This window comes from Moschus berezovskii, chromosome 15 (genome assembly GCF_049115385.1).
Source record: "Moschus berezovskii isolate FMDL1 chromosome 15, NW_MosBer_1.0, whole genome shotgun sequence".
In the NCBI taxonomy this organism is placed as follows: Eukaryota; Metazoa; Chordata; class Mammalia; order Artiodactyla; family Moschidae; genus Moschus; species Moschus berezovskii.
The window spans coordinates 39,295,703-39,323,682 of NC_142474.1; the positions used below are offsets into that span (position 1 = coordinate 39,295,703).

The window sequence follows — 27,980 nt, forward strand, 5'->3', positions numbered from 1 at the left end:
ATTATGTATATACAATCATATGTATTAGATATATAGATAATATATACACATGATCAAGAGTTTTGTTTAAAAAATAACTTAAAAGGTGAGGAAAGCGAGGCACTCAGCGTCAGGAGGCAGGGTCACTGCTATCTGATGATCACGGCAGGTCCTTGGCAATGTTCGCGTTGTCTAGTCACCGCTGTCTTATGACCCACGATGGGTCCTTAGCGATGCTCACGTTGTCTGGTCCAAGCAGAGCCACGCCGTGTGCGCTTCTCTCGGTGCCCAGGTACCTGGAGGCAGGGGGGCAGCGGTCACTCAGGTGCCATGGGGTCACAGGGACTGGACACTAAGCACCCAGATCCCACTCACCTGTTGCTCACGTCAACCAGGTCTTCGTGGCGGACGGCGAAGAGCTGCTCACGGTGTACCTGCTTCATCTCATCCGAGAGCCCGTACAGGAAGTGGTCCAGGCCTGAGAGTGAGTACAGGGGATGGGATGGGGTGGTTGTCAGGACACGCAGCCACCCCTAGCCTTCACGCCCTGCTTCCACCACAGGTCTCAGCACTGCCCCTCATGCCCACTCCTCCCAACTCGGCTGAGACGCTGGGCAAAGGTGGAAGCAGTCTTGGGAGGACGAGCTCAGGCACCGTAGCTCCGGGTGTGTTTGCTACACCACACACCTTTGTCTGAAGGTGCCACCGGAGCATCCACAGCAGAGAAGACCGAGAGCTTTGCCTCGTCGATGTCCTGCTGGGTGAACCTCCCGGCCTTGGCCCAGTCGATGGCCTTCACAAAGGACTGCAGTGTTTCCGTGGAACGTGGATCCCTGGAGACCCGAAGGGTCAGACACTGATGTTTATCAACGAGGGACAACCAAGTATGATGTAGTCTGTCCACACTTTGGGGTCAACAGTGGCTGTTTTCACATGGTACAGACAGCCCAGTGCTTTGGACACTGACAAGTGGCCGCACAAGCCATCAACACGGTCCCTGGAGACCCAGCCTGTCATCCTGCTAACTACACCTCTGCCACCAGGACAGGGACTGGCCAGAGGGAACAGGAGACACATGTCAGGCACCTCAGACGTAACAATGGCCCCTGTGGAAGCCGATCTCCGGCGTCCTCCCTGAACACAGAATCCTCCAAAGTCCTCACTCACACAGGCGCGTGGTCCCCAGGGCATCTGTGAAAAACGCCTTGTTTCTGACCCTCTGGAGACCCATGGCCCCCGCACGACTACGACCACGTCCAGCCCGTGAGGAGCAGAGTGAAGCCCCTCCTTCCCTGGGTTGTCAGTCCTGCCCTTGGGCAGCGGGGCCCCAGGATGGAGATGTGAGCGGGCAGGAGAGTCTGTGGCCCTGAGGACCAGCCCGGCCCCAAGGGTTTCCAGGTAGTCTCCCATGTACCCTGGTCACCAACCCCAGAGATGTTTCAGGCCCAGGGTCCCCAGGATTGTCTGTCCCCGCTGCTGGTGTGGTGAGAACAGGGGAACGTCTTTCTGAAGCTGGCCCTGGCTGTGAGGCTCTGTGTGCAGCGCGCTCAGACCTACCTGTACGAGTACAGCGTGAACATCCCGCCATAGCTGAGCCGGGCGCCTCCACCATAAGCTCCACCTTTTTCTCGAATTTCCGTGTGTAAGAATTTAGCAGTCATCAACCGTGCCAGGATCTTGAGGCTGAAAAGATAAAAGGATGCACATTAACAATAGCACAGCTGGCAGGGCACGAATGAACATAACACAGCGTGATCCACGAGGGCAGGAAAAATGCGAGCAAGGTGAAGCCTGGGTGACGGGAGGGACGGGGTAGGCCTACTCCCTCCTGCCCTGCTGCAGCACTCGAGCGTCTTAGGGGAGTGGCCTCAACCGTGAGGGTGTCCCTCCCTTAGAAAACACGCTCCAACAGGGAAAGTCTGCCAGGCTCCCGCATCCCCACAACGTCCACCGTGAGCAATGACAGTGTGCCGCCCCACCCGGGGTCTTCTCTATGGCGGGGAGGGCATGTGGAGGGTTAGCCTGAGCTCCTGGGAGAGGTGGAGGCCTGCAGATGGCTCTGTTCTCTACCAGGGACAGGGGGTGGGAAGCGGGGCAGGAATCCACCCATCCACAAGTCTTTTTTCAGGAACTTCTATTTCTGTGATGTATGGGAAGTTAAGTCCCCATACCCAGGGAAGGTGGTCCCTGTCTATTTCTAAACCCACATCTTGCTGCTTGACAGAGACACACACAGTTCTGCTCCTGAGGGCCCAGGCCCAAGCACCTGGCGTGGTCCGGGACTGCATATGGGGCGGTCCTGATGCACTCGGCAACGTAGTTCACGGGGAACGGGAGCAGGAAGTGTGTCTTCATCTGGCAGGGCTCGAAGGTGGGGTCCTGGGGCAGAGGCCAGGCCATGTCAGTTCCATGTGGCCAGGATACTGGCCCTCAAGGACCCAGAGCCCTGACCATGATGCCCTGGGCAGCAGCAGCAACCGCGTCCACACATAACACCCCTGGCAACCTCGCCCCACAAAACCTCTGCAAGGTGGAGGTGACACATCCCAGCCCACTCAGAGACCTTGGATCACCTCACCCCACTCCCTCCCAGGGCCCTGAGCATGTGGCCTCGTCTGGTCACTTTCCCGGGATAAGCGCCTTTGCCTTTCCTAGGGTCATCGGTGGGGGGTGGGGTGAGGGGGTGGGAGGTGAAGTGATCCTGATATAGCAGTGATTGAACAGAGATGGACTGAACACGAGGTGTCCACACAGACAGCACCTGGTGGTCCCAAGGCCACCCAGCTGGCCATGGAAGGGGCGGCGAAGTGGGCAGGGTGTGAGAGGAAGGGACTCACCGTCACCAGCCTCCTTATGACTGGGCAGTTCCCGCTGGATGCCCTGGGTGCAGGTTTCTGGAAGTGAAATGTTTTCCAAAGAAATGAGTAAACCCGAAGTGCATGTGAGCGGGTCAGGTACATTCCAGAAACAGCCTGAACGCTTAGGGTTCAGGCAGCATAGGCTCTGTGGCCTGAGTATTCTTGATCGTGAAGCTCAGGGAGCAGAAATCCCCTCATCCTTGGGCCCCAGGGTGGGCCCCTAGCCTCACCTCCACCACATGCGGGCACACGGGCCTCTGCTCCTTCTTACTCCAGCTGAGGCTCCTCAGGAAGGCCTCCACCACACCGTCCACCTGCGACATCTGTTGGGCAGTCGCGTTCACAGAACATCTGTTTAAAACAGTGTGTGCACAGAACCATTACTGTGAAAAGATTACTGAAGTGTAAAAACATGTACGTATAAATGTACAAACAAAAGCTGAGTAAACCCAAAGCCAAACATCACAGCCATCTTCTTTCGCTGCATGCTTTCCGGGTACGAAAAAGCCTGATCCTGCTCTCGGCCGGCTCAGAGCTCCGTGTCCCTGAGGACGAGGAGGTGCAGAGAACAGACCCGCCCACTGTGCCTTTGGGGCCATGGTCTCAGAACACACACTGTCCAGAGGAAGATAAACCTTCATTCAAGTAGCACTGTTAAGTAGTCAGAGGGTGGTGGTAGTTCTCTACCCTCTCAGAAAACGTTTCCCTGTGGTTCCTCCAACCTCCACTGAATCAGATACTATCCTAAAGAAGCATCTGACAAACACTGAGAAGACCTGGGCTCCTCTCCGCATGCTGTGGCCACCCCCAGTGCTCCCTCTGAAAAGCCTCTCCACACCACACTCAGCAACAAGGTTAAGTGCAGCTTGGAGGCCAGCATGGCCCTACCTCAGGCTGTCACAGCTCAGCAGGTGTTCCCAGATGCGCAGGAGCTTCCCCAGGATGGGCTGCAGGTCAGTCATCTCCGCAATTCTCTTCATCAGCAGCACCTGAGTCAGAGAGCCCACAGGGAGAGTCTGGACCAGATGTCCTGACACAGGGTCACGGGTGTGTGTGTGTATGGTTCTGTGCACGCATGGGATTCACACTTGCCCAGCTTGAGGGAAGGGAGCTGTGGGCTTGAGAAAATAAGGTAAGAGAGAACATTCTGCCCCCACCCCCTGAAACCTGGCCAGTTTATGTTGGCAAATCTGTTAAGAGCCCTGGAGAGCCAGCCAGCCTGAGCACCTCACCTGGTCCATCCCCCCGAAGGTCTCCTGCAGGTCCCCCGCAGGTGCCAGCGTCCTTCCTGCCCTGATGGACGCATAGAGGTGGCCCGAGTCGGGGACCCCATTGGACAGCTCCTGGGCGGCCATCTTCACCAGCACACGGAAGTGCTCCTCCTCCTCAAAGCGGGGGCTGCAGCAGATAAAGCTGTGATGAGCCCCCAGGGGACCGAGCCATGCCCCCTTCCCCAGTGGGAAACCTGCCGAGGGCAAGTTCTCAGGGGAGGAAAATGTCGAGACTCCACCAGGGACCAGAGGACCAGGCCTGCAACCAATGACAACAGGGCAAACAAAGTGCTCACAGGACTGGGTCTCTGGTGTGTCTGGGGTCGTATCCTTGCAAATACTTACTTATTCAGTATCTCACTCCACAGGTGCATCATGTCTGCTAGGTTTCTATCGAGGCAGAAAGAGGAGAAGAGCACACCCTAAACCAGGAGGGAAGAAAGAATTCTGACCTTCTGAAAGAGAGAAAAAAGACACAGGGAAACCAACCCCCACCAGCCTGCACCCGAGGAAATGGTCACCTGCTCGTAGGTGTTGAGGTGTGAGTCGTCGGGGAGCACCTGGGGGGCAGCAGCCAGGCCACCCGTCTTCAGCTCCACCTGCTGGGCCAGCTCCCGGTAGTCGAGGCTGCCGCAGCCCAGCCTGTGCAGGGAGAGCACGGAGTCACAGGGTGGAGGGTCCTCTGGGCAGGGAGTCCCCCGACTGGGCCCCCTGCCCACAGCAATGCCTGCCCAGCAGCTGGGCTCCCCCACCCCAAGCTTTGTATCCCCTCAGGTACAGGCAGTCTTGGGGGTGGGGGACCTGAAAGACAAGCTCTGCACTCTCAAGAAGTCACTTCAACACAGATGACGCCTTGGGAGGGAACACCCTCATCGCTGCCCTGAGTGCAATATTAACTAACTGTCCCAAATAAATGAATAACTAACTGAAGCCAAGGTGACAACCGGGCTCTCCAGGAACCCTCTGCCGCGGAAGGCAGGCAGCGGGAGCCGTACTAATGAAGGGCGGGGAGCAGTGGACAGGTTCTGCGGGTGACCCCAGCCCTACATGTCACGTTTAAAGCTTAAAGCTTCTGATGAGAAAAATCATTCTCTTCATCATCTTAGAATCTAGTCGAGATAGCTGTGTATTATGTTCATAGTTTACAAATATATTTTAATGTACTACATTATAGTAAGAGTATGATGTCCAGGAGGAAAATTCTCAACACCAACCACCTTTCTGTAACAACACTACGAGATTTGAAAAATAAAGCCGTTCACTGACAAGTGACACTGATGCGCTGAAACCGGACACACAGTAAACACCCCCGAGTAACCAGGGAAGACATGCCGAGCTTGAGAGGCACGTGTCCGTCCCATCCAGCCCCTTACTTGGTGAGGACGCTGCAGAAGAGTGGAACGTAGGGCCGCAGCTCCTCAGGCAGGGCGTTGAGGCTGGAGAAGGCTCTGAAGTAGACCACGCCATTGGTGGGCTGTGCGCAGTACTGGACTGGCGTGTCCCCAGCTGCGGGAACAAGGGTACTTCTTCATATTCTTACCAGCAAAGTTTTAACCATGTAACCATCATGTAGTATTTTTAAAACACTAAAGCTTTTCAAGGATGGAGCTTTAAATTTTATATTAGCAAAAAAACTCTATTCGTTTGCCGTACATCATTCAGACAACTTTCCCTGCTATACTTCTGTTACGGCAAAACCTGGAAGTCTTGAGTTGGTTTGTGAGGAACAAGAGCAGAGCAGGGACACTCTTGGGGTGTCTGATCACCTGCGGTCCAGCACCACCACCTGCACTCAAATCCTGGGCACGGGGGGATGCCGGTGGTCCTCCCACAACACACGCCCACATAACCTCACCCCACATGCCACTCACCCCCCCAGGTCCCTCGGTGCAGCACTACCCTGTGTTCTCATTTTCACATCCCGAGCACAGTGCCTGACCTGCAGCGGAGGTGGGCACCACTGATGATGAGTCACAACACTGACCCAATGAACTTCACTGATAAACCAGACCTCAGGGGGACGCTGACCCGGCTTCCCAGAAGCCTGGGCCAGAGGAGGGGCTTTGCTGACACTCACACACTAGTAACAACAGACATATCACGAGTCAGGGGTGCTCGCGCACAGCCAGAGCCCTGACTAGACATGGGCATCCTGAAAGCCAGCACTGGGGTCACACCTGCTCAGGCAGGAGGGGCTGTCACATCAAAGCCACGGGGAGCAGCATCAGCACCACGGGCAAGGGTCCCGTGTCCAGGGGAAGCGAGCAACAGGGAGCAGCAGCGACCCCTCTGTATCCCGCAAGGCAACACCCAGCAATGTGGGCCTCCAGACCCCTGCCCGACTGGGCTGTGGAGAAGGCAGGGGGGCCCAGAGGACACCGTGCCCTTGAGAACCATGTGAACATACACGGTGGAACCCAGAAGCAGGGTGCTCAGCACTGCTGGACCCAGGACTAGAAATGGGGGTTCAACTGTCCTCTGAGGATGTCCATCGGTGACTCTCCTCCCAGGGACACCGGGACCCGCCACTGACCTGCCTGCACCACCTCCAGCTCCGTGACTGGGATGCGGGGCTCGATGTCCGACACCCTGAGTGCTGGCAGACATGATGCATCTGGAGGTCGACTCTGCTGAGCCTGCAGTTCCAAACCTATTGGCGGGGGGTGGGGAACAGCAGTGAGCATCCAGGCCGGCCCTTAGAAGGCCCTGCTCAGTCCCTCTCCAGTCCATTAGTTTCTGTAGTCTCCCCTGGGCGCAGGGAGACCTGCAATGTTGGGGTCGGAGGTTGCCAGAACCAGAGACAGCAGCGCAGTAAGCACCCAGCAGCAGTCGTCTCCCAGCTCATCCTCAGTGATTTCAGAGGATAGGTTTGCTGGGGGAGGGGAGTTTGTCCAAGCAGTTCCCACCCCTGTTTAATAGCACAGACTGAGCTTGTGGGTTGAAGTGCACTAACTGTACTTGTTTACTTGTATTTCATTTTCACTCATCTTGGCAATATGCTGTGTGATCACATAAAATTCACAAATAAAGAAATGGGTGAACACACTTTCAGGGCCTGATCTTACACTGATGTGATGGAGGGGTAACGAGGGATGGACGGACACCCTCTCCTTGAGTCCCTGCTCAAACCAGGCAGCCCGTGGGGAGGGGGTGTCACAGGGTGAAGTCCCATCAGCCTGCGTCACCTCACCTCCATCTTGAGTCTCCAGCCCCGGGTTCCCCACCTGGCCCAGGGAGCCAGCTCCACGTACTTCTTGGAGGCCCGACACCTTCAAGGCCCCCACCCGGCTGTTTCCCCCAAGTCAAGTGGAACACCCCAACCTGTGCCTCAGACATGTCCTTGAGTCCTGAGAAAGCCCCCTCGTACCCTCTGTCCTGGAAAGCACAGGGCAGAGGCTGCAGGCACCTGCTCTACCACAGGCCCCGGCAGCCCAGCCACGCCCCTGCACACGGTACATACGCACAGGCCCCAAACTGGAAGACTGACTTTTCCAACAAACTAACCTCCCATTCCCACTTCTCACTGGTGCTTATCTGCAGACTGAACCCCGATTCACAGATTCTTTGCGCTGAGTCCACACTCAAGACTTATTGACCTGACGCAATGGTAAACGCACTAGACTATGTCCTGTGTCTCCAGACCACTCTGCCGTGATCTTGTAACCAGGGCCACCATCCATCCACAGGCAGGTGTGGGCTGGAACATACAAGTTTTCTTAACATGAGACACCTCCACGGCCAGGCCAGGCACCTGATAACTCAGGGAATACACGTCTCTATGCTTGGTTGTAGAATTACCTTCTGTGCCACAAACAGCTTGGAAAATGGATGGACCACATCAAACTAAAAACCTGACAGCAAAGGACACTGTCAACATGAAGAGGCTGCCTACACAGCAGGAAAGTATTTGCAAATCTAATGTTACTGGTAAGATATCCAAAATATCCAAAGAACTCAGTAGCAAAAACCATCCAATTAAAAAATGGGCTGAGGACTGAACAGGCATTTTTCCAAAGATGGCCAACAGGTATAGGAAAAGGTGCCCAAAACCACTCACCAGGGAAATGCAAATCAAAACACACAAGCAAATCAAAACACACCTTACAGCTGTCAGAAGGGCAGACAAGAGATGCAGCAAGTGCTGGCGAGTCTATGGATGAAAGGGACCCTTGTGCACTGTGTATGGAAATGGGACCTGGTACAGCCACTACGGGAAACAGTGTGGTGGCTCCTCAAAGTAGTAAAACCAGAACTACCATACGGCCCAGCAACCCTGCTCCTGGTTATCTATCTGAAGAAAATAAAACACTAACTGCAAAGGAGACATACACCCCAATGTTCACGGCAGCACAGCACTATATACAAGTTAGGATGTGGAAAAAACCCAAATGCCCACCGATGATGAATGGGTACAAATGCACACACACACACAACCACACCACCCTATACACCCCAGAATAGGTGTATAGGGTGGTGTGCACACTCAGTCATGAGACATGAGGAAAAATTGCCGTTTGCAACAATGTGGATGAAGCTTGAGGGTATTACACTCAGTGAAGTAAGTCAGAGAAGTATCTATGATCTCACTGATATGGGGAATCTAAACAATAAAAACACAAAAAAGCAAGCTCATAAAAACAGAGAACAGACTGTGGCTTTCGGGTGGGTGGTGGGAGAAATGGATGAAAGGGGTCAGAGCTACAAGCCTGCAGCTCTAAGTTCCAGGTACGTCATGTATGGCATGGTTGCTGCTGCTGCTGCTAAGTCACTTCAGTCGTGTCCGACTCTGTGTGACCCCATAGATGGGAAGCTAATAATACTAAATTTAGATCTGAAAGTTCCAAATAGGAAAAGGAGTACGTCAAGGCTGTATATTGTCACCTTGCTTATTTAACTTATATGCAGAGTACATCATGAGGAACGCTGGGCTGGAAGAAGCTCAAGCTGGAATCAAGATTGCTGGGAGAAATATCAATAACCTCAGATATGCAGATGACACTACCCTTATGGCAGAAAGTGAAGAGGAACTCAAAAGCCTCTTGATGAAAGTGAAAGAGGAGAGTGAAAAGGTTGGCTTGAAGCTCAACATTCAGAAAGTGAAGATCATGGCATCTGGTCCCATCACTTCATGGGAAATAGATGGAAAAACAGTGGAAACAGTGTCAGACTTTATTTTTTTGGGCTCCAAAATCACTGCAGATGCTGATTGCAGCCATGAAATTAAAAGACACTTACTCCTTGGAAGGAAAGTTATCACCAACCTTGATAGTATATTGGAAAGCAGAGACATTACTTTTCCAACAAAGGTCCGTCTAGTCAAGGCTACGGTTTTTCCAGTGGTCATGTATGGATGTGAGAGTTGGACTGTGAAGAAAGCTGATCACCGAAGAATTGATGCTTTTGAACTGTGGTGTTGGAGAAGACTCTTGAGAGTCCCTTGGACTGCAAGGAGATCCAACCAGTCCATTCTAAAGGAGATCAATCCTGGGTGTTCATTGGAAGGACTGATGCTGAAGCTGAAACTGCAATACTTTGGCCACCTCATGCGACGAGTTGACTCACTGGAAAAGACTCTGATGCTGGGAAAGGTTGGGGGCGGGAGGAGAAGGGGACGACAGAGAATGAGATGGCTGGATGGCATCACCGACCCTGTGGATATGTGTCTGAGTGAACTCTGGGAGTTGGTGATGGACAGGGAGGCCTGGTGTGCTGTGATTCATGGGGTCGCGGAGAGTCGGACACGACTGAGCGACTGAACTGAACTGAAGGGAATTTGAAAGTTCTCATCACAAGACAAAAAATTCTAGGTATGATAATAGAGGTTACCGTGTGTCTATTATTGTGCCCACAAGAAAGGACAGAAACAGTAAAGAACTAGTAGAAGCAGAAGAGATCAAGAAGAGATGGCAACAAAACACAGACGAACTGTACAAAAATAGATCTTCATGACCTGGATAACCATAATGGTGTGATCACTCACCCAGAGCCAGACATCCCGGAGTGCGAAGTCAAGTGAGCCTTAGGAAGCATCACTACGAACAAAGCTATTGGAGGTGATGGAATTCCAGTTGAGCTATTTCAAATCCTAAAAGATGCTTATGAAAGTGCTGCACTCAATATGCCAGCAAATTTGGAAAACCCAACAGTGGCCACAGAATTGGAAAAGGTCAATCTTCAACCCAGTTACCAAGAAGGGTAGTTCCAACTACTGGACAACTGCACTCACTTCCCCCGCTAGTGAAGTTATGCTCAAAATCCTTCAAGCTAGGCTTCAACACTACATGAATCGAGAACTTTCAGATGTTCAAGCTAGTTTAGAAAAGGCAGAGGAACAAGAGATCAAATTGCTAGCATTAGCTGGATTACAGAGAAACCAAGGGGATTCCAGAAAAACATCTACTTCCGTTTCATTGAGGGGTAGCTTTGACCCCTTTTATCCATTTCTCCCACCATCCACCCATCCACAGCCTTTGACTGTGTGTATCATAACAAACTGGAAAACTCTTAAAGAGATATGTATACTAGACAACCTCACCTGTCTCCTAAGAAACCTGTATGCAGGTCAAGAAGCAACAGTTAGAACCTTATATGGAACAAATTACTGATTTGAAATTGAGAAATAAGCATGACAAAGCTGTATATTGTCACCCTGTTTATTTAACTTCTATGCAGAATACATCATGCGAAATGCCAGACTGGATGAGGCACAAGCTGGAATCAAGATTGCTCGGAGAAACAGCAACAAACTCTGATATGCAGATGATACCATTCTAATGACAGAAAGGGAAGTGGAGCTAAAGAGCCTCTTGACTGAGGGTGCAAGAGGAGAGTGAAAAAGCTGCCTTAAAACTCAATATTAAAAATAAGCTAAGATCATGGCATCTGGTCCCATCACTTCATGGCAAATAGATGGGGAAACAATGGAAACAGTGACAGATTTCCTCTTCTTGGGCTCCAAAATCACTGTGGATGGTGACTGCAGCCAAGAAAGGATTTAGAAGAGGATTGCTTCTTGGAAAGAAAGCTATGATAAACTTAGACAGTGTATTAAAAGGTAAAAACATCACTATGACAACAAAGGTCCATATAGTCAAAGCTATGGTCTTTCCAGTAGTCACGTATGGATGTGAGAGTTGAACCATAACGAAGGCTGAGCACTGAAGAATTGATGCTTTTGAACTGTGGTGCTGGAGAAGACTCTTGAGAGTCCCTTGGACTGCAAGGAGATCCAACCAGTCAATCCTAAGGGAAATCAGTCCTGAATATTCATTGGAAAGACTAATGCTGAAGCTAAAGCTCCAACAGTTTGCTTGGCCTCCTGATGTAAAGGGCCAACTCACTGGAAAAGACTCTGATGCTGGGAAACACTGAAGGCAGAAGAGGGCGGCAGAAGATGAGATGGTGGGATGGCATCACCAATTCAACGAACACGAACTTGGGCAAACTCCGGGAGATGGTGAGGGACAGGGAAGCTGGCGTGCTGCAGTTTATGGGCTCGCAAAGAGCTGGCGTCGACTGAGCGACTGAACAGCAATAGAGATTAACTGGACCAACTGTGGTAATCATCTCAGAACATATAAATATATCAAATCATTATGTTATACATCTGGAACTAATATGATGTTATGTCAGTTAATCCTCAATTTAAAAAAAAAATTAGGAGGCTTTCCTGGTGGCTCAGTGGTAAAGAATCCACCTGCCAATGTAGAAGACATAGGTTTGATCCCTGATGAGGGAGGATCCCACATGCCACAGAGCAACTGAGCCTGTGCTCCAGTGCCTGCGGGCCACAACAACTAAGTCCACGCGCCCCAGAGCCCGTGCTCTGCAACAAGAGACGCCACCACAATGAGAAGTCTGAGCACAACGAGAGAGCAGCCCCTGCTGGCTGCAGCTGGAGAAAAGCCCTTGCGGTGACAAAGACCCAGCAGTCAAAAATAAATAAAATTATTAAAAAAAAATAATAAACTTATGGTTACCAAAGGGCAAAGGGAGGTGGGGAGGGATAAATTAGGAGACTGGAATGAACTTATACACACTACTAAAGTACATAACGAACAAGGGCCTACTGTAATAGCACGGAGAACTATATTCGATAGCTGTTGATAAACTACAATGGAAAAGAATCTGAAAAAGAAATGGAACCACTCTGCTGTCTACCAGAAACGAATAAAACATTGTAAATCAACTATACTTCATTTACATTTTAACTAAGAACAAATTTATGGAAGAGCTTAAAGTAACTCTCTGCATATGGAAAGAATTCAGAGATTAAACAGGTTACACATCGACATTAACTCTGCCTTTACAAAGTCAAATCACCTCAAACTCAGCATGATCAAGTCACACTAGAGTCAACTCCACCTGCTGACATGCCTGATAAATTTTTCGTGTAATCCCAGCCAACTTTTCAGGGGTGGGGGGGCAGGTGGATGTGTCTGTATTCCTGTATACTGTGTACGTATGTAAACGTCATGCTACAACCTGAAACTGCTGTATAGAACCCAGTGGCTCTGACAAACGCACAATGTGAGCAGCATACCGCCATCGACGGCAGGTGCCACCGCCCCAGAAGGCAGCCCCACCCGCTCTGTGAGACTCAACAGACCCTGCGTGTCCCAGTGTTCTGGCCCTCGTTATGGCTAGGTAGAATCCCACCATGTGGACATCTCAGTTACCTCTCGGTGTGGACACATGTGGGGCATGTCAAGTCCTGTGTGGACATGCGCTTTCACTTCTCTTGGGTGAATGCTCAGGAGTAGGACCGCAGGGCTTTACAGGCGGCGCAGGTTTACCACGTAAGAAACCACAGACCCGTTTCTGTGTTCACAGTGCCTGCGCCACAGGCACCCATTCTCCGGGAAGAATGCAAGGCTTGCATCCCCCTGAGACCGGCCACCCCTGAGCCCACAGCGCACTCCGTCCCCAAGACCCGTCTGCAGTCAGCTGCAGACTGCCACGCAGCACACACCCGGTGGCCTATACAGCCTCGGTAAGGAGAAGGCGTCTGCGAAGTGTGTAAATGCATAAACCCTTTGAAGCCACCTCTCTCCCATAACTCCTGCCTCTCCTGCTGAATCACAGGGTGTAGTTTCTGAGGAGACGGTCAGTCTTGCTGGGGTTAACACAGAACTCTGCAGGGAGCCGGCAGAGACCTACTGGCTGAAACCAGCCGCCTCCTTAGCGCTGGAAGCTCGGTGGGGCTAGGTGAAGGTGGGGCAGCTGCCACACCTGACCTTTCTCATAGATCCGCTGCTTGTCTTCCAGGGAAAGAGAAGTGACCTTTTGCTGCAGTTTTTCTGTTTCCATCTGTGCTTGCTTCTCGGAATATTTGTCGTCTGGTGTCATGGATAAAATCAGCTTGTGCCGATTATTCTGCAACAACCAGAGCAAGAGAAAAGTCAGTTAAAAACAAGGTCTTATGGAATCCAGCATTGAGCCGGCCTCCAGCAGGGTGCACTTAGCCCCACAGTTCCGTTTTCCCATTTCTCATGGTGATGACAACAGAACTTGCCCCACGAGGCTGTGCATGCAGAGCCTGGGAGCCACAAGCAATCCTTGAGGCCACCTGCTCTGCAGGGACCATGTGGTCCACATGCCAAGCTGTTACCATCTGGAGCATAGTCACTGTGGCTCCTATGTCTTAACCACAGACGCATCGACATTCAACAGTGCCTTTACATCTTGGTTGTACAGACACCACCTGCACCTTTTAATACTATAATAAACCTTTAGCTTTAGTGTAAGTTGAAGATAACAGAATAAAATAATTTTTTTACCGAGTCTTCATCGTACTACTAACTTCTCAAACCAAAACTAAACTCTCCACTCAGTATTTTATAAACCATGAGGACAAAATAGATGCTGATCTAACACGACTTAGGTGACACTGGGACCCTTGACTTACTGCAGCCACTAGACACACACGCCCACAGAAGGCTCAAGTGGGACACCACAGAGCGGGAGGACCACAGCACAACAAGCGCCGTGTGCAAAATGGCTTGTGATTAGAGACGCAGGACGAACAGCCATAGCACGTGCCCCACCCCCAGCGTGGGTGCCCAGGACCACGACCCCACTCGCCACAGGACAGTCCTCCCCACCCCCACCCACCCAGGGCAACGGGGGGATGACATTCCCCTCCATCAGTGACGGTCCACCAGGGGACACACACAAAGCACAAAAGCCCACAAGTCTGTGGAGACAAATGAGCACCAGAGTCCTTGGTAAAAACAACCAGAACACTCACACACTTGGGCAACTCGGCTCATGTTCTACACAATCTATTAGCAAAACAGAACACAAATACAGGATGACCCCCTGGGGTCCAGGTTCAATCCCTGGTCAGGGAGCCAAGATTCCACAAGCCAAGAAGCGCCCCCCTCACCAAAGCAATACAGGCAGATGCTCCGTTAAACACCCCCCCACACACACTCATACAGAAAAACCTACCTGCATGAATATCTGGAAAACAGAATTTTTAAAGCTAATAAGACCATTTACATTTTTAATCAACAATTAAAATATTAAATCTCATATTGTCAAAAACAGACTTTTACAATGCAGAGTATATTCTTAACGTTCCCTTCATTATTATAAAATTCAGCTTCAAAATTACAGACATAAATTCTCAACTTTCTTACCTTAAAATACTGTTTTACTTTTTCTTGCAAAAACCTTGGATTTTCCTCCAGGCACTTTCGGAACTGAGCCACCTGACTTCCGAGCTTGAGGAGCTCTATGGGATCCCCATCGTGGTTCCAGCAGGAAGCAATGTACTATTGGGGGGGCAGGTAGGGGAGTCACAACGAGCCACAGTAACCTGCAAACACCGTGTCTGCCCAGCAAACATCCAAGCCTGCCTTTTCATCAGGACTCAGCTTCTAGGCTTAAAAATACCACAGGCAACTGCTCATGAGGAAAATTAAATCATTTTTTGGCTAGAAGAAGAACTAAACTCATGATTTTTTTCCCCTAACAAATTAGAAAGCACAGATTTAAAAATTACTTTTTGGAAAATATAATTATGAAGTCATGATAAATCCCTATGCATTTAAAGCACTCTCTAACTCTATTAAAAAATAAGACATTGGAAAGCTAATGAAGTGAGCAAATAAAAACAGGAATGATCTATTATAAAACTAAATTAACAGTGATTTTATATCAGATCCAAACACCATAACTTCCTTGGTTCAAATGAAAGGTGCTGTGAATAACAATCTGTATTTTCAAGAACCACTAACTGGGCTTCCCTGGTGACTCAGCAGGTAAGAATCTGCCTGCCAATGCAGAAGACACAGGTTTGTTTCCCGATCCGGGAGGATCCCACATGTTGCGAAGCAACTAAGCCTGGGCGTCACAATTACTGAGCCACACACTGCAGCTACTGAAGCCCAAGTGCCTAGAGCCCGTGCTCTGCAACAAGAGAAGCGACCACAATGAGAAGCCTGCACACCACAACTAGAGAAAATCCCGCACAGCAATGAAGACCCAGCACAGCCAAAAATAAATAAATTTTAAAAAACCGTGAACTAACAACAAAAAAAAAGAGACTGAGGAGTTTAAAAATACTCACAGACGTCAGGGTAAGTCCAAAGCTGACGGACTGGTGCTTCATCTGTATTTCAATTTTATGAAGTAATGCTTCAATGCGATCCTCTTCAAATCCTTTCCTACAGAAACATCAAGAACTCAGATGCTGAAAAATCCACGTCTGAACAACAAGGCCACAAAGGTGACATTCAAACAGCTGCCATGAAGGAGTGTGTGTGATGTGAGCTTGTGTTCGGAAACGAGGACCCAGCCCAGCCCTGCAGACGTCGCACGTACTCGATGACGTCATTGAGCGTCTGGTCCACAATGTCCCGGACCGTCTGGACGTCCTTCTCTGCAATGCCCTGCAGGCCCACGCTGAAGTAGGCCTCCCGAGTGCAGCCATTGTACCTGGTACGAAAGCAGGTCACAAGTCAGAATCTGCACACCCCTCCATCGCTGGTTGAGAAGACACTTCACTGAGATCAGAGCCTCTACAGGACTCAGCCAGGAGAAGCCAGGAGGGCAGCTTCTCAGGTACCTGCTGCTCAGATACGATGGCTCACACTGACACTCACGTCCTTTTAGTTTTTCCAAAAACCACACTTAAAATTCCAGAACAAAACAAATCTAGAGAGTTTTACCAAATGCTATGATTTCAAAGGACTTCTAATGGCCTGACTTGTCAAGCAAGCAGCAGCATTCCGCTCTTGGAATAGTTACCTTGTTGGTTTTTTTTTTTGTCAATTGCCCGCTGCAAGGGAAACCCATAGCTTGTGCTGGAAGCACAGCTGGGGCAGGAAGAGGGCCCTCCCCTAACCACAGGGTATGGAGCCGCCTATACCACTGAGCCCCCCTAATACCCCATGAGCAGACAGCAACCCCTGCCCTGCAGTGACCAGCCCAAAATGATTCCAGACGCTATCAGGTGTCAGAAGTGCCCCTCACCGCAGAGTAACGATCTGATCTGACAGTGACACGCACCCAACATCAGGAGAGAAGTCAGTGCCAAGTCCGGATTCAATGAGGGCTTTGTAGAAGGGGGCGTTGGGGCCACTGATCAAGAGTGAAGACAGAAAGCTCAGCGTGAAGGCTTCAAACGTGTCAGTGATGCTTCATTTATAGAGGAGGGAAGAGAGGGAAATGGTTGGCCCATGGAAATGTTTTCAAAAACTATTAAAACCACAATAAACACTTTTATTTTCCAAAACAGCTGAAATTCTACCAGAAATTCTTCTATTTCAACCTCTATTTTAATAGTTACATGGGCAAAAGAGCATTTCTTGACTTTCAAAGCTCTTACACTGTAGGACCTTGGGGGTCCCACACCATGAGCAGACAGTGACAGTGCGGCAGAAGCCCTCCCTGCCCACACCCTTCATGCCAGGTCACTGGGGTCAGTCTTGAGTGAACAAAGCTTCTCAGAGTTCACAGGGCTCTTCTCACGTGCAGAGGCACTGTGACCCCAATACTAAACCCAAACCGTCCTGACACTGTTAAAGACACCCCACATCTAATAATACCACTGGAGGCCCAAATCCCCCCACCCACATGCTCCCAGGGGCGTGTCCTCACAGGGTGGGCCGCGTGAGCCTCACACACTCACTCCGGCAGGAGAAAGCTGACGCTGATGGTTGTCTGCCCTGAGAGGCCCTCAGCCAGTGAGTCCGGGGCACACGTGATCTGGAACTCCCTCTGCAAGGGCATAGGCATGCGTCAATGGGTGCAGATGGATAAGGGCACCCAATGTGCAGGACATTCCCCTTGCTTCTCGTTAGGGTAACTGCTTTTGCACGGACCACCGCTCTTCAGGCCGGAGAACCCTCATACTCACGGCAGGACCGTGGCGCTGGACACCCTAGGAACATGCACCCCACCTGCATGTCACATGCTCACAGGCCTGCTGACCCGCGACTCAGACCCAGCTCTCACCGGCTCATCCCAGGGCTTCTGGGCTGGCACCGACGTCTGTGGCTCAATTCTCTGAAATTTACTCAGGGCCTCTTCATGAATTTGCTTCAGATGCTGCTCCAGTGGAAAGTTACCGTAAGTGAAGAACCTGAAGTTTGAGAGAGCACCTTAGTCTCCATCAGGCTTTGTCTGAACCAGAGGGTGTGCAGGCTCTAACGACCAGAACACGCCAGGACCCACGCTGATGTCAACTTCACATAGGAACACTTGTTTCACTTTATTTAGCCAAAACACTGAATACAGAGGCTTCGGCTCTTTTCTCAAGATGTGAGAAAGCACAGATTGTACAAAAAAAATTAATTAAATAAAATCTGGCAAAAAGTGCTCTTCATTTTGAATCTACTATAAGAGTATTACAAAAACCAAATAAACTACATATTAAAATACTTAAAACCTAAGCTACAGCACCCAATAATCCATCTAAGACTAACAACAAAATTTAAAACATCACAAACGTCAAATCTGGGTCACAAATCTCAGATTACCCATGTTTTCAGGACAACACATTACTCACGGGGGTAAAGAGCACAGAGTAGACCTTATCGTTCTAGCAGAACGCCGGTATGAACTACGATTAAGGGCCTGGGAGCTAGTATCCTACAGATTCCGTCAGCCTTCCCCTCAAGAGCTTAGACAGTGTGAAGCCAGCAGTGAGGAGCACCTGGCTGTGCACACTGGTCCCCACACGCCCGACCGGTTCAGCCCCAGGACCACTGGAGGAAAGACCACGGGTCTGGAGCAGGAGGAGGCCTGCCTCTGCGGCCAGGGCAGAAATCAGAAGTCACTGAAGATGTCAAGGGTGACTGTCAAGGAACTTCCTTAGGCCACCATGGGGACAATTTGAGCACTAAAAAGTTTTTAAATTTCATCTGGTAATAACATGGTCTTAAATATATACACATATGAAAATATTTCCATGAGGTCATTATGGTCCATGAGGGGGCACCGTCCCACCTGAAAGAGTGCTTAAGGGACACAGCAAGGAAAGGCTGCCTGTGGGCCTCGACTGATCAAATATCTCAGGGAAACTGGAAATCAATCTCGGTTAAGGCATAGGTGGTTTTATTCAATCATTTATTCTGTTAAATGTGAAAATGGTGTTATCTCACGTAAGAGAACATCCTTGTAAACATCAATGTGTATCCGTGTACATCTATACACGTACACATCTGTGTGTATCTATACGTGTCTAGTGGCCTGTGTCTACACGTGTCTACGTGTCTGTGTGTGTCTACGTGTGTCTATGTACACACCCAGAGGACGGAGCTACAGGCTAAGCACATGGGGTTCACTGATCTACTCCCTACACTCTTCTGAATGATTAGGAGGTTTCATAATTAAATTTTTAAATTTTTATACTTAAAATAGTTTTGCAAATGACCTTACATAACTGCTTAAAGTATTTGTAAACTACTGTTGTTTAGTCACTAAGTCATGTCTGACTCTTTGCAACCCCATGGACTGTAGCCCGCCAGGCTCCTCTATCCCTGGGTTTTCCCAAGAAAGCATACTGGAGTGGGTTGCCATTTCCCTATTCAGGGGATCTTCCTACCCAGGGAACAAACCCACATTTCCCACACTGCAAGCAGATTCTTTACCACTGAGCCACCAGGGAAGTCCTTGCAAACTGTCAGAGTTTTATTATTAACCATACCTGAAACAGGCAATTGATCAGAGGTTGAATGACACAGCTAGCTCTCTGGGGGCACCTCTCCAGGACTACGTCAGCCCTGAGAAGAGGACCACAACCTGCTATACCATCAGCCTGAGGCTGAGCTACAGAGGCAGCAGGCGGGGCCTCGCCTTGTGGGTCTGAGGGTGCGTCCACGCACAGCAGGCTCCCGTCTACTGCCCGTGCTCGTGAAGGAAGCCTCCCAAGCCCAACTCAAGAGAAGCAGGACACTGGGGGAAAGCAACCCGGCACCAGGCTTCCCAAGCAGTGTTACCTGGCATTGCTGGGGTGGTAGTGCATGGCGTGGAACTGTCTGAGCTGCTCCCACGTGAGGTCGGGGATGCACAGGGGGTCTCCTCCGGAAACTACCGAGTATGTGTGGTCAGGAAGCAGGCAGTTCTGAAGGTGCTGTGAGAATATCCTCTCGTTATCTGTCTTCAAGTAAAAATACACATGTATGTGAAAAGCAGCACACACACTGTTCACACGATTCACCAAAGTAGCCGTGTCCTGGGAGTGCCCCTGCTGACATCCCCCAAGTACCCACCCAGATGCTCCTTTCAGCCATGAAATGCTAACTAAGACGTGTACATTGCTTTTTTAGACATGGTGCTACTGCACACTTGAACTCCACAGTGTCGGGAAACAAAAACTCTCTATGACCTGCTTTCCTGAAACATTCACTGCATGTGGTTGTCTTTACCATAACTCGAGAGACATCGTATCTGTGAACCCCACCCTACACTGGGGCAGGAAAGAGCCAAAAACCAAGGTCTCAGGATTGTCAGGAACACGGTTTTCATCTGGCCAAGCCCCAAAGACTGTTACCGTGGTACCCACACCCTCTCTGAGAACTGCTGTCCAGCTCATTGCCCAGCGGTGCCAGCTCACCACACTGTCCATGCTAACGCAGGTTCTCACAGTGAGGATATTAAGTGACATAACAGATGCCAGCCATCTGCAAAGACTGTTTCTACTCCAATATTTTATACAGTAGGATAATTTAACACAGCATGAGAGAGGGAAACACTCACAAACGCTCCCTTCATTTCATTGAAGACGATGCCTTTAAAGACCAAGGGTGTCTGGGGGTCATTAGGATCTTCGTGTTCTAGTCGCCATCCTTCCTGCCTAAAGAGTGACAGATGATTACATGGTGACAGTGACTCTATCGCTGAAGTAAAGATCAATGAACCAATCACTACATACCAGAAGTCCAGCTCCCGCAAGCATGGAAAAAAGGCTGCATCCAAATACACGGACAGGAGGTTCTGGAAGTCCTTGGGGTTTTGTGTGGAAAATGGGTACAGGGTGTAATCACTAGCTAGACACAAAGAAAAGCAGGGTTTTAAACACAACGGTTCCCCCAGGTTCACACCAGCACGGTCTGTTTCAGCCTCAGAGCTGGTCCATGCTGTCAGGGGCACAGAGACAGCAGCACCCGCTGGGGAGCAGGGGGTGGGATGGCCTACAGGGTGCCTGCCACCAGTCCACACCCCCTGCTTCCTGCAGCCACAACCCAGACACCAGCCCTGCTAACCAACCTTTACAGCATTATTCCCCAAAGAAAACGGCTGTCACCTTTTCCAGAAAAAATTCAGATGCATTTTCCCTAAAACCCCAGGTTTTATAATCAACCACAGTGTGGTTTTCCTAAGGGATTATGCATCAAACGGCCTCCAGACAGAGATTGGGAACTCGACCCCAGCCTCCAGGCTGCCACCCCCACAGCTGAGACCAGGCAGCCCTGGCTGGGCCCGTGTCTCACCCGTGAAGGCGTTCATGAATGTGGACAGCGACCGGTTCAGCATCTTGAAGAAGGGGTCTCGGCAGGGGTACCTCTGAGAGCCGCACAGGACCGTGTGCTCCAGGATGTGGGGGGCGCCGCTGCTGTCGGTGGGGGTGGTGCGGAACTGCACACTGGGGACATAGCCGCAGGGTCAGAAGCCCTCGGGGTATGGGCCTGCCACGTCCCCACCTGCCCCGCGGGAGCTGGGGGAGACTCCCCTCCCCTCCATTCCTGCTGAACCGCTGCAGGTGCAGCAGATGCCCCTGCAGGGCATCCAGACCGTGAGCCCAGGATGCATACACACCTGAAGAGGTTGTTTCCGTCCTCACGGGCCAGGTGCAAGTACTGTGCTCCCGTGCCATCATGGCTGAGCTTCACAGCTGTCAGCGACAGCTCGGGGACAGGCGTCACCTGAACCAACGAGGAAATGGGGGAGCTCGACTCTGCTGGAAAGGCATGCAGCACAGGGACGCTGCATCTGTGGACCTAGCGGGAACCTCCGAGTCCAGAGTCCACGGACCAGGAAGGCAAGACCTGGGGCTGAGGACAGCACCACCATCCTTTCTGAGCGCCCACTATCTGCTAGCATCTCCCGAGTGTGCCACAGGCGACCCTGGGAGGGAGGCATCCCACCCCACTTACAGATGAAAACTGAGCCTGGGGCAGACGGGACAGTTCGCTAAGATCACAGAGCCTGGAGTCAGACCCCTTGTGTTGCACCGGGCTTCCCTGGAAGAGAGTGTACTCGCCTGGAACGCACCCCAGTGAAGAAGAGCCCCGCTCAACACAAACAGAGAAAGCCCACGCAAAGCAGACTCAGGACAGTCAAATGAATGAAAAGAACTATTCTATTATTTAAAAAGAGCAAACTCTTCCTCACCCCCTGGGGGAGGTCTTGTCTGTGAGCACTGAGTAACTTCCACTGTCCTTGGTACTGAAGCAACTGCATCAAGGCCCCGCCAGTAACCTCAGCACTTTGTTGCCATGACCACCATCGGGTGTGACAGGGACCTGTTTTTACTGATGCAACTTCCTAGGAGGGCAGAGGTGAAAGTTCTGCTGTCCTCAGCCTGCTCTGGGGTCCCTGCTACAAAAACTATGTGCTTCAAGTGGCCTACTGATGCCCACATAAGTTACAGCAATGAATTGTTTACACCTGGGAGTTCACAACTGTACTTCTGTCAGATGTGATCAGCGTATTAGGCAGGTGCAAATATAACTGCGGTTTTGCAATGTTGAACTTTGCCACTTGTTATTAGAACACATTCTTAAATGCAGTTATGTCATACATCATTTTGATGTGCGTTTCTTGCTTCATGTTTCTTGCTAATGACTTATTACTTACTGTGTATTTTATATTTAGACTATGGAAATGATGTTAGACAAAAAGCAAATCTGAGTAATTTTCTTATTCGAGTTCAAAACGGGCGTAAAGCAGCCGAGACAACTCACAACATCAACAACGCATTTGGCCCAGGAACTGTTAGTGAATGTACACAGTGCAGTGGAGGCTGAAGAAGTTTTGCAAAGGAGATGAGAGCCTTGAAGATGAGAAGCATAGTGGTCGGTCACTGGAAGTTGACAATGACCAACTGAGAGCAATCACCAAAGCTGATCCTTTTACAACTACACAAGAAGCTGCCAAAGAATTCAGCGTTGACCATTCTATAGTCATTAAGCATTTGAAGCAAATCAGAAAGGTGAAAAGCCTTGATAGGTGGGTGCCTCATGAGCTGACTGCAAATTAAAAAAAAAATCTTTGTTTTGAAGTGTCATCTTCTCTTTGTCCACACAACAACAACAAATCATTTCTCAGATTGTGACATGTGACTTAAAGTGGATTTTATACGACAACCAGCTCAGTGGTTGGATAGAGAAGAAACTCCAAAGCACTTCCCAAAGCCAAACTTGCACCCAAAAAAGGTCATGGTCATTGTTTGGTGGTCTGCTGCACGTCTGATCCACTACAGCTTTCTGAATCCCAGCGAAACCATCGCCTATGAGAAACAAGCTCAGCAAATCAATGAGATGCACTGAAAACTGCAATGCCTGCAGCAGGCAGTGGTCAACAGAAAGCCCAATTCTTCTCCGTGACAATGCCCGACCGAAAGCTGCACAACCAATGCTTCAAAAGTTGAACAAACTGGGCTATAAAGTTCTGCCTCATCTATCATACTTGCCTGACCTCTCGCCAATCGATAACCACTTCTTCAAGCACCTTGACAAATCTTTCACAAGGAAAATGCTTCCACAACCAACAGGATGCAGAAAATGCTTCCCAAGAGTTCACTGAATCCTGAAGCACGGATTTTTATGTGACAGGAATAAACAAAGTTACGTCTTATTGGCAAAAATGTGTTTATTGTAATAGCTCCTATTTTAATATATAAAGATGTATTTGAGCCTAGTTATAATGATTTAAATTTCATGGTCCAAAACCACAAGTATGTTTGCACCAACCTAATATTTAAAAACCGGAGAAGGCAATGGCAAGCCACTCCAGTACTCTTGCCTAGAAAATCCCATGGATGGAGGAGCCTGGTAGGCTGCAGTCCGTGGGGTCGCTAAGGGTCGGACACGACTGAGTGACTTCACTTTCACTTTTCACTTTCACACATTGGAGAAGGAAATGGCAACCCACTCCAGTGTTCTTGCCTGGAGAATCCCAGGGAAGGGGGAGCCTGGTGGGCTTCTGTCTATGGGGTCACACAGAGTCGGACACGACTGAAGTGACTTAGCAGCAGCAGCAATATTTAAAACCAGTCTGCCTTTGGACTTCCCTCATGGTCCTGTGGTTTAGAACCTGCCTTCCAAGAAAGGGGACAGGGTTCGATCCCCGGTCCGGGAAGATTACACGGGGCAACTAAGGGCATGTGACCCAACTACTGAAGCCTGTGCTCTAAAGCCTGGAAGCCACAACCACTGAGTCCGAGTGCTGCAACTAGTGAAGCCCTCGTGCCCTGAGCCCATCCTCTGTAACACGAGAATCCACCGAAATAAGGAGCCTGCACATTTCAACTGGAGTAGCCCATGCTCGCCACAACTAGAGAAAGCCTGTGCAGGTGTGCTAAGTCACTTCAGTCCTGTCTGACTCTTTGCAACTCCATTAACTGCAGCCTGCCAGGCTCCCTGTCCATGGGATTCTCCAGGCAAGAATACTAGAGTGGGTTGCTGTGCCCTCCTCCAGGGGATCTTACCTACCCAAGGATCAAACCAGCATCTTTTAAATCTAACCTGTGTTGGCAGACAGGTTCTTTATCACTAGCGCCACCTGAGAAAGCCCATACACAGCAACAAAAATCCAGTGCAGCCAAAAGTAAAAAAAAAAATAAAACCAGTTTACCTCACAAGCAGCTCTTACAGTAATTGTTTCTCAAAAAGGACCATGGTTTATTATAAACTAAGTTTCCACAAAACTTGAAACATACAGGAAAAGAATCATGCCTCTGAAGAAGGTATTATTAACCAGAACTATACAGAAATCCCAAGTCTCCTGAGACTTCTTTAGGGGTCCCACAACCAGGAACCCCTTTAAATGGTTCGGAGACCCTGCCCTGAATACCCCCTGCCCCTGTTCCTGGAGACACTTCTCCACAAATCCATCCCCACCCTGCCTGTGCCCAGCAGACCCCCCCTGCGTCTCCTGTTGCACACCCAAGTCCTTCCGACTGTGAGCTGCCTGTCTGTTTTCATTAGTGTAAAGTACAGTGTGAAACCAACATCCAGTCGACAATGTCATGTACATCCTTGTCAATTATAGCATTAAAGAAAAAAAGTTTAAGCCAAACAAAACAAGATATTTGAACATAAACTAAGTACCTATAAGCCCACACAATCTCTTTTCTATAATCCTGAAACCTAAATGGCTCAAAACCAGAAAGATTTTGCCCAACTTTGGAGCAAACTTGGTTGATGGTAGGAACTTGACCTGAGTAGATGTGGGGCCTTCAGTCTTCAACACAGGTCATCAGCAATGCAGAAACAAAACTGTTGTTTATTTGCTCCCTAAGATCTGCAAAGAAGTGAGGCCTCAGGCACTCAGGGAAGGGGTTAGGGGGTCTGCTTTCATCTGAGAGTCAGGAAACCCTTGCACTTGCAAACTCTGCTCCTTTAAGCATCTGCTGTGAAACTGAAGGAATCTGGGGCTGGGGACACAGATGAACAAGCCCAACCCCCACATCTCTGCTCTGAGCTGACACAGGAGGCGCTCCCAGGCCCACCTGGCTGACGGTGAAGCCGTGGATCCTCTCTCCAATGCGGTACTGCAGCGCTCGCTCACAGGCCTTGGTGCTCCCCCACCTCCAGGCTCCGAGGTGGGCACTGCTACATTTAAGGAAAGGAGTCAGATGATCTGCTGGAAGACTGGCGAACATAATTCAGCAACATAACAAAAACACTGACGTGACAAAGAATTCTAAGAAAAATGAAAACCTTCATCTTCTAAACACATTTCAGAAAATCAGTTTCCATTAAAGTCCTTTCAATTGTATCTCAACTCACCTAAGCCTCATAATATCAAACACTTAATGTTGAAAACCTTTTATTTCTACATATCCATAAGTACTGTAATACAATCATGTCACCAATTTCCCTTGATTCTGGGGAAAAAATACAATTCTCATGTCAAGATCACGGTATCCCATTGAGCTCAGACTACAATAAAGTTTCATCCCACACCTGCCAAATTAGTGAGAATTAACAATCTAGTGTTGTCAGGGGCTCACATGGCCACTGGGTGTGCACACTAAAGGGAGACTTCAGAACAGCCCTGTCCTTATTAGATGAGCAGTTCATTCCCCTCAATGTATGTGCCCTGTGACCTGCACTCACTCCCTGGTGCACAAACACACAACATATACACCATTCCCAAGGGCCCCAAACCCAGCAGCCCAAATGTCCAGTAACAGAGAACAGATAAACTGAACTATTCAGTTGACAAACTTAGCCCTAAGAATGAATGGATGACAACTATATGTATCAAAGATGTGGGCACATGATGCTGAAGCCAAAAAAAAAAAAAGGTGCCATCTAACCAGGTAACACCGTACTGTAAGACTATACAGGGATGGTAAAAAGACAGAGGAAAGCAAAGTTACTTCTGTAAACCAGAAGAGCAATTTCATTTAAGAGAGAGGGAGAGTTATCATGCGTAAAGGGTAAGCTTAACCTGGGTAACAAGGACACAATTTATATATTTTCTGCATTAACGTTAAATCTCACAAAAATATTCTTTATAGAAAGTATGGGCTGAAAACACTGACTCATTCAACATCATGCAATAGTATGCGTCTATTCTATAAACAACCAACATTTCCGTCCTGGATTTAGCCAATTCTAGAATTACAGGATAGAAGATTTTAATCCAAATACCCAACAAAGACAGCCCAAGGACAGGCACCCCGTTTCCTCCCCTGGGCTGCTGCTGCTAAGTCACTTCAGTCGTGTCCGACTCTGTGTGACCCCATAGACGGAAGCCCACCAGGCTCCACCGTCCCTGGGATTCTCCAGGCAAGAACACTGGAGTGGGTTGCCATTTCCTTCTCCCCTGGGCTAACAATAGCTAAACACCATTTAATAATTCTCTGAATCAGCATGAAACTAAACAATTTATGTTTCTTTAGAAAGTAAAAAGTTACATTTTACAAAGTCAAAAGGAATGATGTTGATTCAGTTTGAAACTAAATGCATTCTTTTCCCATAAATCCACTCATTAAACATGAGGTTGGAGGCTCAGACAGGGAAGAATCCACCTGACAACGTAGAAGACCCGGGTTCGATCCCTGGGTCAGGAAGATCCCTGGAAGGAGGGCATGGCAACCCACCCCAGTGTTCTCGCCTGGAGAATCCCGTGGACAGAGGAGCCCAGCGGGTTGCGGTTTACTGGCCGCGAAGAGTCGGATACGCCCGAGCGATCAGCCCTCCACCCCGCAGGCCCCACTCTCCAGGTCGCAGAGGCGCTCAAGCTCCCCGCCCACAACCGCAGGGAAAGGAGCAAACGCCCAACGAGAGCCCTGCCCGCCGCCGCCTCGTGTCGCTCGGGTCAGCCCACTTCAGGGGGTCTCCGCCTCGGAGGCCCGAACACCGGTCCGCGCTGGGTCCTGGCCGGCTTCACCCCGCCTTCGCTGGCGGCAGCTCCCCAGCCTCGGTAACCGGACAGGGGCTCCCTCCCTCTGGGGTGAAGGCCACCGCGGGGCCCGCTCTGCCGTCCTCGCACCGCTGCCTGCGAGGGCGCCCCGGATGGGGGCCGGGCTCTCGGAGCCGGAGCCCCGCGCGAGGGGTCCCGGGTAGGGGAACCACACCGCCCCGACCCCTCCCCGTGTCACCGTCCCCTCGCTCCCTGACCTCAGCCCCGCCCCCTCACCCTCCGCTCAGCCTCCGGAGCGCTCGCCGCGCCCTCCAGCCGCCGCGCCACATGCCGCCTGACTAGCTCGCCGCCGGCGTGACCCCGTGCAACCCGACGCACGCTGCGGGGCGGGACGAGCCCGCCGCCTCCCAATTGGTCAGCGCGCGGAGCTACGGTCTCTCCGATAGGCTGGCAGGGAAGGGGGCGGGGCCTTGCACGGGGGCTGGGGCCTGGGCGGGGAGAGGAAGGGCTGAGCGCGGGAGGGGCGGACTTACCCCGATCCAGTTCACTTGCGTGGTCCTCAGGCCACAGGTTACGCCGGTCTCTGGGACAGACGTTTGGGCGCCGGCATCTGCCAGCTCAGGCGTCCATCAGCAGCTCTAGGGCAGCGCACCGAGTAGGGCTTCCCTTGTCGGGTGCCTTAACCCCGGGTGTGTGGCTTCGTGGATGGGGTCCGAGGCTGGCATTGCCTGCTTTCCAGGGCCAGGATTCCATGATGTCACGCTTTTAGGAATGGTCCCAACAAGAATGTCCCCAGCCAGAATGGATGCATTTATATGTATGG

The 27,980-nt window shown here is 50.4% G+C and overlaps 1 protein-coding gene across 2 annotated transcripts; it reads right to left on the reverse strand.

The window, feature by feature from the left end:
- Nucleotide 1: 1 nt before the first annotated feature.
- Nucleotides 2-27,531, reverse strand: PITRM1 (pitrilysin metallopeptidase 1). Of its 2 annotated transcripts, none has more exons than XM_055431564.2 (27): nucleotides 27,434-27,531; nucleotides 25,293-25,392; nucleotides 21,377-21,483; nucleotides 21,052-21,203; nucleotides 20,493-20,607; nucleotides 20,318-20,414; nucleotides 19,558-19,718; nucleotides 17,573-17,699; nucleotides 17,247-17,335; nucleotides 16,625-16,753; nucleotides 15,938-16,051; nucleotides 15,684-15,780; nucleotides 14,752-14,886; nucleotides 13,345-13,483; nucleotides 6,642-6,758; nucleotides 5,482-5,614; nucleotides 4,630-4,750; nucleotides 4,454-4,530; nucleotides 4,070-4,235; nucleotides 3,726-3,826; nucleotides 3,068-3,188; nucleotides 2,817-2,873; nucleotides 2,246-2,358; nucleotides 1,537-1,662; nucleotides 667-812; nucleotides 355-457; nucleotides 2-275 (listed from the first exon to the last, which is right to left on the reverse strand). In XM_055431564.2, the coding sequence occupies exons 1-27, from the start codon at nucleotides 27,484-27,486 to the stop codon at nucleotides 176-178; spliced, it is 3,096 nt and encodes a 1,031-aa protein (XP_055287539.2). In that variant the 5' UTR covers nucleotides 27,487-27,531; the 3' UTR covers nucleotides 2-175. The 2 variants fall into 2 exon arrangements, with proteins under 2 accessions (XP_055287539.2, XP_055287538.2); XM_055431563.2 differs by having other exon boundaries at nucleotides 25,293-25,395; nucleotides 27,434-27,522.
- Between the last annotated feature and the right edge of the window lie 449 nt (nucleotides 27,532-27,980).